This window comes from Ursus maritimus, unplaced genomic scaffold, assembly GCF_017311325.1.
Source record: "Ursus maritimus isolate PB19 unplaced genomic scaffold, ASM1731132v1 scaffold_2, whole genome shotgun sequence".
Classification (NCBI taxonomy): domain Eukaryota; kingdom Metazoa; phylum Chordata; class Mammalia; order Carnivora; family Ursidae; genus Ursus; species Ursus maritimus.
Genome location: NW_024424452.1, coordinates 90,506,187 through 90,524,228, shown reverse-complemented (window position 1 = coordinate 90,524,228; position 18,042 = coordinate 90,506,187). Strand labels below are relative to the sequence as shown.

Genomic DNA, 18,042 nt, shown 5'->3' with positions numbered 1-18,042 from the left:
CCATATCACTACCATCACTACCATCATCATCACCAGCGTCATCGGTAAATGAAAGCAGACAAGCCTCAAAAATCTTTTTCACTGGCACTCCTGGCATGTCTATGAACCACACGATTAGAAAACAGAGGTTATCTGGAAATAAATGAGAAAAAGCAGGCAAAAGTAGAAGCTGGAAGGAGTATAAGTAACATAAAAACCTAAAAGGTGTAAGAAAAAAATAATCACAAAATAGTGCCTCCCCTAAGATTTTCTTTAGAGCCTTACAGGTGTTTATGGGACACTGGAATCACCCTGATGCCGTCCTAGGGGATCTACGCTTATAGATCGAGGCTTCAGCTAACCTGTAAATGAGGTCATCTGGGTGCTAATTTAATAAACTGTCTGAGAAGGGTCCAAGGCAGTTCTACATTCTGAATTCCTGTATGGAGCACAGTGTTGTTTAAGGGTATGCCACTGCCTTCTGGGTGGCTAGGAGTGAGTTTGCATAGAATAAATGAGGTAATATGTGTCAACAGTTACACGCTATGTAACAGTTATTTTCATAGGAAAAGAGCGCTTTTATAAGCCTGGGTGGAGAAAGGGAGGACAAGCTTTGCAATTGCTTCACAGGCCAAACCATGATTTATTAACTTTCACTAAAAGCGGTCCTGACATTTGGAGCTATCATTTTATGATCCATACTTCATTCAAATGACAACATCCCCTCAAATGAGTAACATTCAAATTAGAACGGGTCCACATTAACTGCATAGACATTCTACAATCAACTTTGCCCCCCAAAAAAGTTTTTAAAATGTTTACTGCTCCTGTGCTTTGAAGGCTAGTATTTTAAATTTCCTTTTCTCATTCCCACCCACCCAGTCATTAAATCAGACCTATCTTCCCCCAAAAAGCAGCCCGAGAAAGACTATTCCGTGGCACACACACGCACGTGCACGCGCACAGATATACGCATATACACATGCAAACCATGAAAAGGAGGACGAGGTACGCGAGAGATCACAGTAACAGTCTTGAGCCATAATTAACAGTACAGAGCTGTGAATAACAACATAAACCACGTCAACTGCAAAAACCTAATTCAGGGCATACAATTTTTTTGCTGCTGCCACGCGGTATTTTCCGGAGGACATCTGAGTGACCCACTATGCATTTGTCCAATGAGATAACTACATTACTACTCAAGGAGTAGGGTGTCCAGCACAAGGGAGAACTGATAGAGGTAGGTAACCTGGAAGCCACAGTTTCCCCTAAATGGCCAGAAAAACCTAATTTTAGAGATGCTGAATTCAGTTATCTCGTGGGAAAGAAAATCCCCATTACAAGATCCCCATCAGGTAGCTTCCTCCATTCCCAACCTACCACCCCCACCCCCCATTCTTCCTCTACCTATCTCCCTACCCTGGAGTATTCAACAGAGGAGAAAGACCCTGTCTCAAAGTTCTCGGCCTGCTCTATTCCAGTTTCTGACGCAGCACGAGTTTATTGTGCCACGTCTACACAGTGGCTCCCAGGAAAAGGCATGAGAAACTAACCTCTCACTGACACCAGCATGTGCACCCATCAACTTCCTGTGTATTAGCCAAGGGACCATTAATCCCAGCAGGCCCAGCTGAGACCACACCAGGCTGGTTCATAACTCACTTGCCAGCTTCAACTCCCACTGAATCCTCCCGAAAGCTGAGCTGCCCTGCTAACCACTGCCACGCGGTTCAGGAGAATGTGGTGGGGTGATTCCAAATAGAAACCGCCTCCTCCCTGACCAAAAGGATCCCATCCTACCACCCGAGTAAGTACCCCAGGCACTTTTATTTCTCTCTCAAGCTGCAAACGCAAGCCAGGTCCAGCTAATCCTCACGATACCTCTGGGTGAGCTATAAACCCCATTTAATTTCTCTGGTTTTCTTCGGAAAACAGGTCTGGTGCTTTGAGTTCTGCAATGAGCTCGCTGCAATGAAGAAAAAAGAAGAACGGGTTCCCAGGGAAAGGAACCACATCTTGGAATCAATGACTAAAAATGTACTACTAAGAAACGGCGTGAGGAGAGACACACGAACGTGACATTTTCGTAGGAGTGGTTTCCTGCTCTATTTGGTTTGGAGTTTTTCATTTTAACGGAGGAAGCTGAAATACATACAGCCACTCAAAAATAGTTTCTTCAGTGGCAGACTGGTGCGTGAATATTTTAGCGCCCAAGTGAGATCCCTCCTTCAGTACCAAGAAAAAGATGCTAGTGAATAAAGGCCTTGAAGAACAGTTTGAGTTGTTGTCGTTTGTTTGTTCCTCTACCTGTAGGGAAAGATTCTTTGAGGATTTTGTTTTTCCAGTTTTGCGACCAATGGCGTGGCTTTGATGCAATCTGCAAGGGTTACAGGTGCAGCCTTGGCAATTACCAGGAATTAAATCCATGATCTTATCTCAAGCATTCTGAAGAGTTAATCATCCAGAAGCAAGAGTCTGAACTATCTTGCATTACGTTGTAATAGGTTGCTTGTCACAGCCAGCACTTCGGCTGTAAATTAAGAAACAGAGTTAGTATGCCTCCGCATAAAATAGATGAGAATTACACACAAGCATTAAAATTTGCACTGAGGCACGGAAAATGCTTCAAAAGATGCCTAGAAGCAGACTCTGAAACAGCACTTGATGCCATTTCATCCCACCGGCTTTGGAAAATAAACCGCTGGATAAGAGTTGGACGGTGGTCCGTTACCCTGTGTGTAACGCACCTCTGCCCTGGGCGGGTCTGGGATTCTGTAACCGACACGTCTCTAAGTAACAACCGCCCCATCTCCATCTGCCTAGCCCATTTTCATCAAAGTATCAGAAATGAGACTGTAAAATAACACAGGCCCAAGAAGCAAACCTCATAGCCAAGGGAGGAAAAAAAAAAATCACTCTTCTGAGGCTGTCCAGCTCACTCAAAATCTCCAGAAAGATGAAGACTTACAAGTTAAGACAGGGGAAATTATTTCACCTACAAGCTATCGAGAAAACAGACACTGGTTCCAGTCTGCCTCACAGAACTGAGAGTACGCTAATAAGATCTCACGTTATAATCTTGATAAAGGCAAAAGGCAATACAAAATTCAAAGCCAAGAGATCTCCCGGCAGTCTACTCTTTAGCTCATTCTTCATCAGTGTGATTTTAGTCCTGTGCAAATACAAACATATGTGGGTATGGCGAGGCTCAGGCTCTCAAATACAGCAAACGCCACTATTATCGGACAGGCCAGGAAATGAGGCATTCCATTTAACCGAGTACTCTCATCATCGCAGGTTACCTTACCAGTGCCCAGAAAATTAGCATACGATCAAACCACAGAAATATCCTTCATGGAAGTTAGCTTAAGCTAGTTAAGATTCAGTATCTTTACAAATTCTAGCTGTTATGAAAACAGCAAAATGTGGGATGTTTCTACTGTGCCCACAGCTTGGGATAAATCACCTTTTAGTAAAAAGAAAAATACAAATTTGCAAAAGAAAAAGGGGATAAATCTGAGGATCACCCACCCTATGAAATGATTAGGGATTTTTTTTTTAAGGCTCCTGTACAAACTGGGGCTCCTTAGTCTAGTCGTAGGAGAGGTCCAAGAGTTACCGAATTCACCATTCCCAAGAGTAGACTTCCTGATAAAGCAATGGTTTGTCTTGAAGAGAGTTTAGTCGTGAAGGTACCTTTGTGAAATTATTTATCCCTCCTCCCTTTATTATTCTTTAGTTAAAAGTAAAGTCAGGATTATCTCTGAAGGAAATAATTCTGGCATATTTCTACATTTTACTGGAATTCTTTATATTCCAATAAAGTTCTTAATATTCCTTATTACTATTAACATGGCCTCCTTGCCTTTCTTAGAAGAGCACTGTTTAGTGAAATATAATGTAAGCCCCATATTTAATTTTAAATTTTCTAATAGCTACATTAAAAAAGTACAGAGAAGTAAAATTAATTTTAATAAATTTTATTTAAAATAATATATTCAAAATAGTATGCTTTCAACATGTAACTAATATAAAAATTATTAAAGAGATATTTTAACCTTTTTCATATTAGATCTTTAGAATCTGAGGTGTATTTTACACTAACAGCACATCTCGGTTCAAACTAGCCACACTTCGAATGTTCAGTGGCCACATGTGGTCAGTGGCTACCATACTGGGACAATACAATCTTAATAACTGTTAAAGAAACTGAGAGATTCTGCCTAAATGTATGATCACGGTTTCTAATAATTCAAGCTGTCTAACCATGAAATAAGTAGACTTAAAAAAGGGTAAGAGCCCGCTCTTAAGCGTTGTGGCAGAGTCTAGAGAGCCCACGTGCTATCTCACAGAGGAGACCAGCATACTGAGTGCTTCCCATGTGCCAAAGCTCTGTAATACTGTGGCAACATTGAAAAACTCTTTTAATCCTCCCAACAACTCATGGAGGTTACTATTACCATTTCCATTTACAGATGAGGAAACTGAGGCACAGAGCAGTCAAGTAACTATCCAAGATTACACAGGTAATAAGTGGCAGAGGCGGGACTCAAACTCAGGCAACTTAGTCCACGCTCACATTCACAGTCATAAACCCTGCTGCTTCTCCATGCATTTATTTTTTAAATATAAGAACAAGCCATAAGACACACTATTTCAGCTATTTCTCTCTTAACCTAGGTCAGTGATTTTCAAACTGTACTGGAAGGTAGGAAGAGCACAGGGACAAGGGGTTCCAGATATCCATCCCCTCTGCAAACACAACAGCTCCATTTTATACACTGAAGTTCCACCAAAGATCTCATTTGAAGAAAAGGGTGACATCCATTAATCCAAACATGTTTTAACCACATTATCAGAATTCTAATTTTCTGAGCCTCTATATCTTAAAGTCTTTTCCTTAAATAAGAGTTCCTAGGGGCACCTGGATGGCTCAGTCGGACAAGCAGATTAAGCATCTGGCTCAGGTCATGATCCCAGGGTCATGGGATCGAGTCCCGCATCGGGCTCCCTGCTCAGCAAGGAGTCTGCTTCTCCCCCTCTCTCTGCCTGCCTCTCCTGTGGCTTGCGCTCGCTCTCTGTCTCAAATAAATAAAATCTTAAAAAAAAAAAAGAGTTCCTAGCCAGAAATTCATACCTATTTTTTTTCCCTGAACTTAAAGCAATTAAAAAAAATTGTTTTTTTCCTGAGGAGTCCATTTTATTTCTTCTTGCCAGACCTATTGTTAAGTCCACCCAGCTAGCTTCTCTGTCCCTCCTGTCACCCCAATCCTCTCTTTCTGCTATTTGGTCCCCTTCCTAAGATGCAAGGTGTTCCTGTTACGCTCCGCCCTGAAATCCTCAGACGGCTTCCCATCTCACAGCAGCGCTTTATGCTCCCAACAGTTGAAAGAGGACTTAACAGGAGGCTAAAATAATTGTGAAACACTGAGTTCAACACCTTTAGGGAAAAAAAAAAAAAATAGCACTGATGAGGGTGTTTCCCAAAGCATTTTACCACGGCTCCTTTTCTGCCACTACACACGCACCCCCAGGGACTGGAACAGTGGAGTCGGCCCGCCTGGGACTGAGCTGGCCCCGCACGGCCAGCAGGTCACCCTGCACTGCAGTGTCCCCGTCTGTAACGTGGACACAGCCAGGGAAGCCACCTCACGGAGTTAAGAGAATCCGATGACTTGATAGGAGGAGGGCGCTCGGCACGAGATGTGGTGCCTTAAAAGGTGGCAGTGATTTCTGTGACACATTTTAGAAAGAGATTTCGGTTGAAAATCCCTAGCCAGACACATCAAACCGTTCAAAAGCTGACTCCTGCCTGCCTTTCGCAACACCCCCACCCTCCCTGCCGTGACCCCTCCACAAGTACACGGGCTCACACACACACGCACACACACACACACACACACGCCCGCGCGCAGATCCGTGCAAAACGAACTCTGCCCTTCCCTGAAAATTCCACACGCTTTCCTGTTTCTGCACCTCAGCACGGGTTGTACCCTTTGCTTTGTTTCTTGTTTGTCCTCGTCTCTAAACTCCAGGGTTTCCGGGAGCGGGGACCCTCTCATACGCAGCTTCCCTCAAGCCCTGACTGTATTTGCTGACCCGACCGGCCAGGCCTGGGTCCTCTCGCTGCCATCTGAAATGAAAGCACATCAGTACCTTCAAAACCAGACGTGGCTCTCAGAAAGTCTGCCGCATGGATCCGTGTCCTTATGCACTTGTCAAAACCCACAGAATGCACACCGCCAAGGGCGAACCCTAATGTCAACTGTGGGTCTGGGGGATCATGACGTGTTAATGTGGGTTCATCTGACTGTCACCAATGTCCTAGTCTGGTGTAGGGGAGGGTGGGGGATGGGGGAGAAGGAGGCATACGGGACTGTTTTCCACTCAATTTTGCTATAAAGCTAAAACTGCTTTAAGAAGTCAAATCGATTTTTAAAATAAAACAAAGTGGAAAAACACAAAGGATAATTAATGTAGATCAAAAAATCAAAATTAATTTTCCTTTCCTAATATAAAGCTATTATAAAGTGTAGGATACACCTAGACTTCAGAGCACTTCTAATGGCAAAGCCAAATAGCCACCATAATCTGGGTTCCAAGCCTTCATAGAGACTAAACATTTCGCTATATTTTAGACGGATTTTCACCTTCTCCTCTCAAGCTCCATCAGCTCTATTTGGAAAATGACTCGAACACAAAGAAAGTCAGTGAGTGGAGCAGACCCTATGTTCATCCCCTCCTCCTCCTGCTTCTGGAAGAAGGCATTCCTCCTCGAGGTGTGCGTGTGTAATTGAAGAACAAAGCAGTAGATTGCTTGATCTCGCCCTTTAATTCGAAAGTAGCTATAGTACTGTTGCACGAAAGGCCATACCTTCAACGTCATCCGTCACAGAACTAAAGCGCACAATTAAAAAAAGAAAGTGATTTGCTCTCATGTGGATGCGCCCATCTAGAGCATGTCAAAATAAAGCCAGAGTTAAATGTCAACCCCACCTTAGCATTAGAAGATCAATCACACTGCAACACATGCTTGACAGTAGAATCTGGACTTCACTGCTTTAGCCTTTGTGACAACACAGTTGTGAGCTAATCCCGGTTTGACCTTTGCCCCCTCGCGGAGAGAAACAATAGTCCATTGAGAGTAATTATTACCATACACATCTCCAGACCCGCCTCCTCTTGCACCTTAGACTCCAGCCTACCTGGTGATTCACAGAGATGCCTTCTTAGCCCCCAAGAATGGCGCCTGCCCTTCTGAATCCTTGCATTTTCAAAAATCCAATTCCCCACGCCCTGGATGGCTTTGCTCCCTTTTCCACCTGCTGAAGCCCTAGGCATCCTTCAGGTCCCCATTCAGAAAGTGAAGGCTCTGTTCATCTTTCACCGAACATCCTCTCCTGCTCCCAGGGCCTCCACGGTCAGTGGTATAGGCTGTGTACTGCACAACTCTAAGGGGAGCTATTGCCTTTCAGGCCTGCCCCTGCACTGCATTTTAGTAGGGATCGCATTCAATCTTCAATTTAAATGCTGGATTCCCCTACTCACCGTGCATAGCTGGAAGACAAAATTATACTCTATTTACCTTCACTCATCAAGTCCTAACACAGTACCTGGCAAACTACGGGTGCTCAAGATCTCCTTCAATCAAAAATTCTCAAGACACTAAAACTGGGACAATTCTAAATTATCAGACGCAGTGCTACGCATTTCCCATACTGTATCTCTTTCAATATTGACAACAGGCCCCATAAGATATATAAGGTGAATATCACTATTCCCCTTTTATAGGTGAGAAAACGGATGCCCAGAGAAGGGCAGTAACTTTTCCAAGCACACCTAACTTCTAAATGACAGAACTATGATTTGCACCCAAGTCCAAGACACGAAAGACTGAGCTTATAACTGCTTAAGCGCATGCTAGATGCCTCCCAACGCGTGCCAAGAATCATTATCCTGAGTGACTGAGAATACTCAGAAGTCGAACTACTGCATATCTTTTTAAATGACCTAGAACTAAACTTTGTGCAAGAGATTTAGACCAGTCTCCTAACCATCCTATCTCTAGTCTTAAGGTTTCTCCTTTATGCGTATATTTAAATACGTATACCCAAATGTGCCACTGATAAGCAAAAAGGAACCCGCTTTCCACCTGCAAGGTCAGAACACGTCCCATGTTTTTCCGCAGGGTCAGCTACCAAGTTGCGTGTATCTGTGGGACAGGAGAGTCTCCATCACAGGAAAACGAACTTCAAAGGAAGCCCCGATCACAGATACCAAAGCATAAACACGAAGACTGGCAGGAGGCAGAAGTGCTCAGGTGGAACAATCCCCCAGAGGACGCCAAGGGGAGAGGAAGAGCTTGCCAGACCCCATTTCCTGTGTGCATGGGTGAGAAGGTAGTTCATGACAGGTGTGCAGGACGACATCAAACACCATCACTTTCAGCAGTTACCACCCCCTCACACCACCACCTTGACGTGGCAGGCGACGTGGGCACAGGGCCTAGGACAACCACAGAGCTTTTCCTGGTCCTCAGATCTCAGGGGCTTGCAGTCACTTCCATGCTGCCAACCGTCACAGCTCTCAGGACACACCTGCATGTGTGTGTGCGTGGGGGGGGGGTGTTCTCGAGAAAGCCTCCTCTCCTGAATGTCTGTAAGGCTGGACACAACGGGGCTTGCTTGTTATAGAGGACATGCTGCCCTAGGAGTCTCATTCCGGAGGGATCATGTGACCACCTACACTGCCAACCCCGGCTCTACTTAAAGCCAGGAGAAGCCTCCCAGACAGCGCCAAGAAAAGGAGGGTCATGAGGAATCCTGAAAGGAACAAAACACCCATTTTACAAGTGCCCACAAAAAGCCTCGCTGGTCATGCTCGTTTTAAATACTTTTCCAATTTTTCCCCCTCTTTGAAGAGGAAAATATAGACACAAACAAGCAAAAACTAAAAGCAGCTGCATCCATCCCTCCGTGGGCGTTTTCTCCTAGACGTGCAGCTGGAATGCCAAACACCAGCTACCCACTCCGTGGTCTGAAAGAGCGACGATGGCGTTAGATGCTCCCCCCAAAACCTCCTTACCGGCGGGAACAAAAGTGCAGCCGCCACCCCACCCAAGTCCTGACCGGCCGAGGCTGCAAGATCAAGGCCATGCCAAGGACCGCAGGATCCTTCTAAACACGAGGCTGGGGCTGGAAAGCCGGGCAGGTGCCAAGGGGTTAGGGAAGCGGTCCCTTTGGGGAGTTCTAGCTCAGCACCACCACCACCCGCTCCCCCACTTCACCCCCCCACACACGCTCTTACCTCCCGCAACTCCAGCCTCTGGGCCACGGCCTCCAGGCACTCCTGCCCGGTGCTCTCCACCGACAGCGTGCACTCGATCACATTGCTGTCCAGCAGGCGGATGCGCGTGACAAAGCAGTTCTTGCTCAGGACGTTGTAGCGCCGCGTCCGGCGGAGCTTCAGGCCGAAAGGCATGGCGAGGCGGCCCTCCCACGCCGCCTTCCTCTCCCGGCGCCCACGGCCCTGAGACGGCCTCAGCAGCTTCGTGCCTCGGCGAGGACACCACCGCGCGTGCTCCTCCTGGTGCCCAAGAAGGTGTCCATGCCCAGCGCGGCACTCCGGAGGATCACTGCGAACGGAAGAGCAGCAAGGTCATTAGCTGCGGGGCGAGCTATAGATGCCGTGGCCTGTGTTCCGCGCACACGTGAGCACGCAGCCCCCGACGGACGGACATCCAGATTCCGGAAGCAGCAAGCTCCGCAGCTGCCAAGCATCTTGGCAGAGGCCATGCTCTTTAAATGATCTTACAAGGGGGATCTCATAAAATCCACTCAATAGCTGAGGCCACTGAGGGTCAGAGAGATGAACTCATCCAAGGACGCACAGAGCAAATGGCAAAGCCGGAATTCAAACCGAAGTCGGTACAACTTAAAGTCACATGCTGTTTTCACTGTACCATCCCGTCCACTCAAGAAAGCAGCAGGAGTGGAACCTGGGGACTGTTTAACTTCTAAATAGATTAACTCATTTCGATCTCATTAACATCTACACCTGATGGTGTAGATTTTACGTTCCCCTTTTACAGAAGAAAGAAGTGAGGTCCGAGGAGTTCAGTAAGATCCTGAACTTAGGATCTTACCTTGTTCCTCCTCCCTCTTTGCAATACTGCTTCTTTCTTTGCATTAACATGTGTCTTTGTTTTTATTTTAATATTCTGTTATTTGCTTTATCTTTTTACTTTATACACTTAGAATGGATGATAGAAAATAGAAGGAATGCACATTTTTAGAGTCAGCAACATTCTACATTACAAAAAGTTTCAAATACATGAATCCTTTTGTGCATTTAATATCACAGCTCTTTGTGTTTTTCTTCACCAGTTACACAGTTAGATGTGGGGAACCACCCGACTCTCATTTTGTTCTTTTACAAAATGCTTGATGCAGGGGCGCCTGGGTGGCACAGTCCTTAAGCGTCTGCCTTCAGCTCAGGGCGTGATCCCAGAGTTCTGGGATCGAGCCCCACATCAGGCTTCTCCACTAGGAGCCTGCTTCTTCCTCTCCCAGCTCCCCTGCTTGTGTTCCCTCTCTCGCTGGCTGTCTGTCAAATAAATAAATAAAATCTTAAGAAGAAAAAAACAAAAACAAAAACAAAAAACGCTTGATGCAAAAGCCTTGCCACCAAATTACAGATAATTTAACTTACTAATAATGAGATGTACAGACACCCTAATGTCCCACCCAAGTTGACTGATAACATGATTGCCACGGAGAACACAAGAATAAAACAGTAAAAACAAAAGTGGCTTTACCGTTCCACCCCGAGCCAGCAACGCTCCCACTGGGAGCTCATTAAACGTATCTTGCAAAGAAGCCAGAAATGTCCAGACAGCCTTTCTGTTCCACTTTCCCTTCTCCGTAAGTTCAAAAGACCATCTCTTGCTCATATGATTGTTCTGTTAACTTTAACTCAAGCAGATTCAGCCTGTCTTCACACCCTTCATCCACAGAATTACCTCTGAGTCCCTCGACACTTAGATGGGCAAATATGAATAACTACTTACAGAAATTCCTGAATTAATAAATAAAGTGGCTTTATGATTTAGAAACCACTCCCTGTCAGTACCCCAGGCCTCACCGAGGTTGTCAGGGCACAACCCTACAACACAGCAAAACATACTCCCCAGACTGCCTCGGCCAGTCTTTGATGCCTGCCCTCTGGCACATTCCTTAGCATGACAGGTATATGTTTTATGATGGCTTAAAATACACATGCTAGAGACTGTGGCTTGGTAAAATCTATTAATGTTTCTAAATCACTTTGTGTTGGCAGAGTGTCATGTTTATCTCTAAGGTAGGCCAACCTGATGGTCTGATATCTGTAGAAAAGACGATGTAGGGACCCACCCAAAAAAGCAAAAAAGAGAGACCCCAAATTCAAATACAGAGCCCTTAAGAGTGGACTACTCACACATTCATTCCCACACTTGTTGAAGCACAGGGCAGAAGACACCAAGATTTAACTCGTACATTAACCAGGGAGCCTCAAAGAAAAATATTTGCTCTGTGGGCATAAGCCACATTTCTAATCCTGGGCCAGGCACTGTATATTTGGGTGTGTCTCACCTTAAACACCTATGAAAGAATGTGGCTGGCTGGGTACACGTTTATCCCAGCCACTATCAAAAACAATCCCTGCTGTATATTCTATAGGACGCCATCCATAATGCACAGTTAGTGAAATAAAAAGTAAATGTACACAAAATATAGAGACGATTGCAATTTTTATAAGAAACAAAAATACACTAATGGGAAAGAATGTAAGTTCACTGAAGGGATGAACAGGGCTAGATAGAGGTGATATTATATAGAACTCTCTATACTGTATACATTTCTAAACTGTTGTAACATTTCACAATTGCCTTATATTGTTTTTGCAAATAAAGATCAGTATATTTTAAATATGTCAGCTACTAAAAATGGAATGTCAGAAGCAACGTCCAACAATCTGGCAATAGATCTCCTAGAAAATACCTGGTTATTTTAAAGATTTTTAAAGCCATTTAAATCTTCAATTTGTAAGAAACTTGCCAGGTAAGGTATCAAGAAAAAAACTGTAAGAAAAGTGGTCTGAAAAGTCAATGTCCTAGGGGCGCCTGGGTGGCACAGCGGTTGGGCGTCTGCCTTCGGCTCAGGGCGTGATCCCGGCGTTGTGGGACTGAGCCCCACATCAGGCTCCTCTGCTATGAGCCTGCTTCTTCCTCTCCCACTCCCCCTGCTTGTGTTCCCTCTCTCGCTGGCTGTCTATCTCTGTCAAATATATAAATAAAATCTTAAAAAAAAAAAAAAAGTCAATGTCCTAAAACAAACAAATTGAACGGGGGTGGGGGTGGGAATGTGGGGGTGGGGGAGGGCATGACTCTGGCGTAAAAGAGATTCAGGACTTCTAAAAACAAAATGCAATGTGTGAACTTTAATCAAATCCAGGTTTAAAAAAAATAGCTATAAAAGACATGAGACAATTAGGAAAATTTGAAATAGGGAATAGAAATTAGATGATATTAATATATTACTCATAATTTTCTCCTGTTTTGGATGGCAGAATTGTGCTTGTCTAACAGAATGCTTCAGAAGATGCCAGTAGATACATCTAGGGGGTAAAAATGTCATAATATCTGTAATTTACTCACAAATGGCTAAAAAAAACCCAATACATACATACACGAATTCAGAGTTGACCAAATAGGACAAAACTTTAAGAGTTGTTAAATCTAGATGATGGGTGTACAGATATTCACTTTATTGTTCTTTCAGCCTTTCTGTATACCTAAAAACGTTCACAGTCAAAAGGTTAAAAAAAAAGAAAAAGAAAAAGAAAAAAGAAAACCCTCAATGCCAGTACTAAACGCAGCTGCCTCTTTCAATAGATGTCTCTGATCCCTCCCATCAAAGTATTCTTTGTCTGAACTCCCACATCATTTCTGTGTATTTTAACATACCAAACTTGTGTTAAAAGTATTAGCACGTTTGACTCTAAACTCCTCCAGAGCCAGAGACATGTTTTCTCCATCTTTCACACCCACGTCTTTCACCTAAATTAAAAGTTCGTTCACACCCAGAACTTGTACAGTCGTAGAGCTGTACCAGCAGCTCATTGAAGACACCCCTCGCCTCTAGGACGGGCTCCACCTAAATGATTTCAAGTAAACAATCTCTGTGACACTCACCTGTAACGACAGGGTTCAAGAAGATGACCTCTTAGTCCCTTTCAGTTTTACCATCTTAAGAGTCTAAGAATTTTCCGCCATGCTTAGCTCTCAAAGAATCCATAGCACATGTATCCCGAGAGTCTATCTTTTAACTATTTATACAGGCACGGAGTTTTTCGTTACATGGAACCCAGCACCCTCTGTATTGAAGCCTAATTCCTCCACTTGGTCCTGGATAGCCAGAGGGAGCAAGGATTAAGATACGCCACCAGACAGGAGACTGGATGTGAAATCCATTACAAGCCAGTCCCTCTCTGTTAAATAGTCTGGCTCCTGGCACTCTAATGTCCCTGTGGTTCTCAGGGGTCTCCTATTTACTGCAGCACACGAACAACATTATAAAACCTAGAACGAAGTGCCATAGTCCCCTAAAAAGCTCACGTTTATGATGCGTTAGATTTTCCTGATAAAACTGGGTTTTCAGGGGCGCCTGGATAGCGCAGTCGTTAAGCGTCTGCCTTGGGCTCAGGGCGTGATCCCGGCATTCCGGGATCGAGTCCCACATCGGGCTCCTCCACTGGGAGCCTGCTTCTTCCTCTCCCACTCCCCTGCTGTGTTCCCTCTCTCGCTGGCTGTCTCTCTGTCACATAAATAAATAAAATCTTTAAAAAAAACAACAACTGGGTTTTCAAAAGAGATCAAATTAGGGGGTCATCATTCTACTTACTGTAAGATTTGTTGTTGTTGTTTGGAAAGCACCTTTACAAATAAAGTCACTTAAAAGATCGAGTTTTATCTACTCTTCAAGAACATATCCAGCAAATAATACCAAGCTGCAAATGTTGCTGAGACCCATTCATGGACGTTTAATGGAAGGGGCTCTTTTTGTGTTAGCGTAGATAGTAAAACCAACAGTGCCGACTCGTGATTTTTTTTTTCCAAAACAACAGTAACATATTCGAACTTCAAAACATCATCTGCTGATCCTCTTTTTCAAAGATGTACCTTCATGAGAAAAGTGGCATCAGAGAGGAGTTAGGCCCTAGCCCTTTAGTGATGAGAGTGGCTGGGAATAAGAAGCAAATGTGGGGGGAAAAAAAATCACAGGGAAAGTGCCACCAACGCTCCAATCTCTCCATCTCCCGGGGTCTTTGTGTCCATGAAGCAATTGGCAGGTGCACATTGAAGGCTGCCGGGAGGAAGGACACCCTAGTGACAGAAGGCATGAAGTGCAGTGGAGCAGGGAGGTCCTCTCCAAGGACCAAAGTTTACTCAGGAAACAAACGGAACACGTGCAAACCTTCCTGCAAGAACGGGCCTCGGAGAACACCAAGTGGCTTAACTTCTCCCAGCCTCAGTTTACTCATCTGTGAAGATAATACCCACCCCGCTGGTTTGTGAGAAGTCAATGAGGAAACGCTTCTGTGGGTGTGCACATGTCCCCTTCCCACTCCCCCTCATACAGGAAGCCAGGCTCAAAGGATAGCAGAGCAGCTGTGAAAAGAAGGACTTGAGTACCTTACCACCTACATGAAAGAAAGAAAGAAAGAAAAGAAAAGAAAAGAAAAGAAAAGAAAAGAAAAGAAAAGAAAAGAAAAGAAAAAAGAAAAGAAAAGGCAAAGCAACACGGGAGTTGGACACAAAGGTGTAACAAGTCCACAGGGAAGCTGAAGTATAAAACTTGAACCATGTATTCTCCCAGCCCTCCACCTTGTAATCCCCCAAACGCTGATACCTGGAGGAGAAAGGAGCCAATCACTAGAAGAAACGCTCCCATAAAGAGCCCATCCTAGGCATGTAAGAAGGCTGTGGCCTTTTTCTTATCTTTGTCAATAACGTGTATAGTGTCTTTTTTTTTCCAGTGGAAACTGATTCCAAATAGCTGTTGGTCTTATAACCCATTTGGCTCTATCTCTACAGCTGATGGCATATGACAGTCTCCCTCAAGCCAGAGAAACCCCTGGGTGTGTCTTAGCTCCCCAAAGAGAATTTTGAAGGGAAGGATCTGTGTCGGATTCAGATTTGTAGTCTCCTTTGGACATGGCAGAAAGCTAAATAAATATCTGTCACTATGATGAAAGAATGAATCCTGAAGTAGCTGAGTTTTTGAGGCCAAGCTAGGGCAGGGGCCTCCAGGTGACCTCAAGTGACACCTCAGGAATTTGAAGCCTGAGATAGGTCTGACTTTCAGAGCCCTAAGAGAGGCTAAATTCTGGAGAAGAGGGAGGAGGAGTTATTCAACTCACTTGTGCTCTTTGGGGGAAAAAAAAATTGAACCGAGATTTCTAAAAGAACATTCCCACCACCCAAGTTTGCCCTTTCCAGCCCTTGATGTGTCTTAGACTGGGGGTGGTCTCAGAGACCACAGAGATGTCAATCCCGTGGAAGTTCTTTGCAAAAACTACAAGGGAATTACTGATGGCATAAAGAATTCCAATGTGCCCGTGATTGCCGAAAGCAATTTGTAGGGATATTTGCTCTGTAAACACTACACTTTAAAGGCCTCCTAGAGAATGGGCTATACAGTAGGAGAGAACATACAGAAGAGCTTCAGTCACTTCTAAAACCCATCCTGACCCATCAGCCTCCTAAAAGCTCTAATATGTAAGTTTCCATCATTTAACTACCAGCTGTGGAGTTACCTTCTACTTCCTTTTCCCCCTAAACATATCAACAAAATACCTGCCAAGTTGAAAAGTTGAAAACACAAAGTAAAGCCAGCTTTCTGATGATATAGAAAAAGCCAGCTGGCTGATCGAAAAAACGTTAAACATGATGGGTAAGAAGTGAAGAGACCTTTCAGAGTATCAACCAAATACAGCTTAATCCTTCATCTTTCCTGAATTACCTGCACAGTCTTCAGGGGAAAAGATGGAAATTAAAATCCGAATCTTAAACACAGTCATCCTTCTATTTCCCATGCTATATTATGTACACTTGCCTTGCTTTTTTTTCCCTAAGGGTGAGTTCTAAAATCACCAACAGAAGCTAACTGCTGTTCAGCCGCATTCTGTATTTACTAACAGTGTCTGGAATTCTTCCAGCATTCCACATTATTACAACTCCCAAGCACACCTCACAGAACTATGTAACCCTGGTCTGGGTGTGAGAAAGGAAAAAATGATGCGATTAGTCCATCCTGTGTGTAAACCTGCAGGAGGCACAGCTCAGTTTTGAAAAGTACTATGTCTCTTTTCTAAGGAGAGTTTTAAAAAGGGTAGGAGGGCGCAGGGCAAAAAGGACTATGAGAAAATGCCTTCTCTGATTCCCCCTTAAAGAAGAGCAGAGAGGAACGGTGTTCTGTTTGGTGAAAAATCACACTGTTGGTTTCTTCTATAAATTTTAGTGCTTTGGAATACCCAAATGATAGCCGTATGTCGAATTATTTGAAGCCAAGTAAAATGTGGTGCAAGGTTTGAAGCACAAGCCCCTGTCAGTTGTTAAATAACTACACAACAAAGGCAGAAGGGTCACATTTTTAAATTCCTTCCTCTCCCTCCAGCTAACTCACTTGCAAACATCCAGTGCTGGGAGAGAGAATTTTGCCCAAACGTCTGTATTTAGAGCTGTATTTGAGGTTAGAATGAAGATTCCTGCTCTAGGACCCACTCCAGTGGTGCCTGACCTCCACGAAAGGGGCCCACATGGCAACCACACGCACGCTGAGTATCGTCAAACTCCAGGAAATGAAGCCAAAACATCCTGGAAGCCATCAAATATCAGAAAGCCCTTAATTCCAACAACATACACTTTTCTCAAGAAACAAGCAAAAACAAAACAAAACCAAAACACCCCCGCCCTCGCGGTTCAAGTACTCTAACTTTATATGCCTTTACATACCTTGCTTCTTCACCCTTCGCAGATTTAAAAGAGATAAAGAAAATTATGTTGGCAGGGAATAAAATGGCAATGAGGGAGGCAAACTATAAAACTGAGCATTCCACAGCATGGAAGACTGTGTTGAAAGCACCCTGTAAGTATAGAGGGACAACTAACTAACATCCAGCATACTCTGGTTAAGATGGCAGGAAATAAATATACTTGTAAACAGTTCCATGCCTGGTGGTTAAAAATTACCCCCCAAAAAAGTGGTTCTTGAGTGGGAAAGCTTCTGGAATCACTTCTTCCCCTAAGCAGTGGTTCTCTATAGAGTATTCCTGCTCTAACACTCAAAGTAAACCAGTTCTAGGAAGAATCAAAGGCTGCATTTTCAACTATACGTGGGAGGGGATGGGGAGGACAAGCCTGTGAGGACAAGGAGTCTGAAACTGCCCCCAAGTCGTCATTGAAAAAAATCATCTCCCCATTCCCTGCTCTGAGGATCACTGCCCTTAGGTCTCTAAGGGAGACGTGATCTTACTATAGGAAGGATCCCAAAACATTCATTTTTGACTTTACTGAAACTTTTAAGGCATTCAAAGCACATCTTGAATATTTATAGATAAAATACTATGTTGTCTGGAATTTGCTTGAAAATAACTGGGCGGGGGGCGGGGGGTGGCTCAGTCACTTAAGCATCTGACTCTTGATTTTGGCTCCAGTCAAGATCTCATGGTGGTGAGATCAAGCCCTGCGTTGGGCTCTGTGCTGAGCGTGGAGTCTGCTTAAGATTCTCTGCCTCTGGGGGCACCTGGGTGGCTCAGTCGTTAAGCGTCTGCCTTAGGCTCAGGGCGTGATCCCAGAGTCCTGAGATCGAGCCCCACATCAGGCTCCTCCGCTGGGAGCCTGCTTCTTCCTCTCCCACTCCCCCTGCTTGTGTTCCCTCTCTCGCTGGCTGTCTCTCTCTCCATCAGATAAATAAATAAAATCTTTAAAAAAAAAAAAAAAAAAAGATTCTCGCCTCTCCA

General features: G+C 44.4%; 1 protein-coding gene across 2 annotated transcripts in view; it reads right to left on the bottom strand.

The window, feature by feature from the left end:
- Positions 1-18,042, bottom strand: part of PTPN14 (protein tyrosine phosphatase non-receptor type 14) — a 166,003-nt gene that overhangs the window by 88,636 nt on the left and 59,325 nt on the right. For both annotated transcript variants that reach the window (XM_040636335.1, XM_008701150.2), the window contains exon 2: positions 9,289-9,616. In XM_040636335.1, coding sequence (XP_040492269.1) covers positions 9,289-9,462 — 174 coding nt within the window. In that variant the 5' untranslated portion in view covers positions 9,463-9,616. The remainder of the gene's footprint in view (positions 1-9,288; positions 9,617-18,042) is intronic.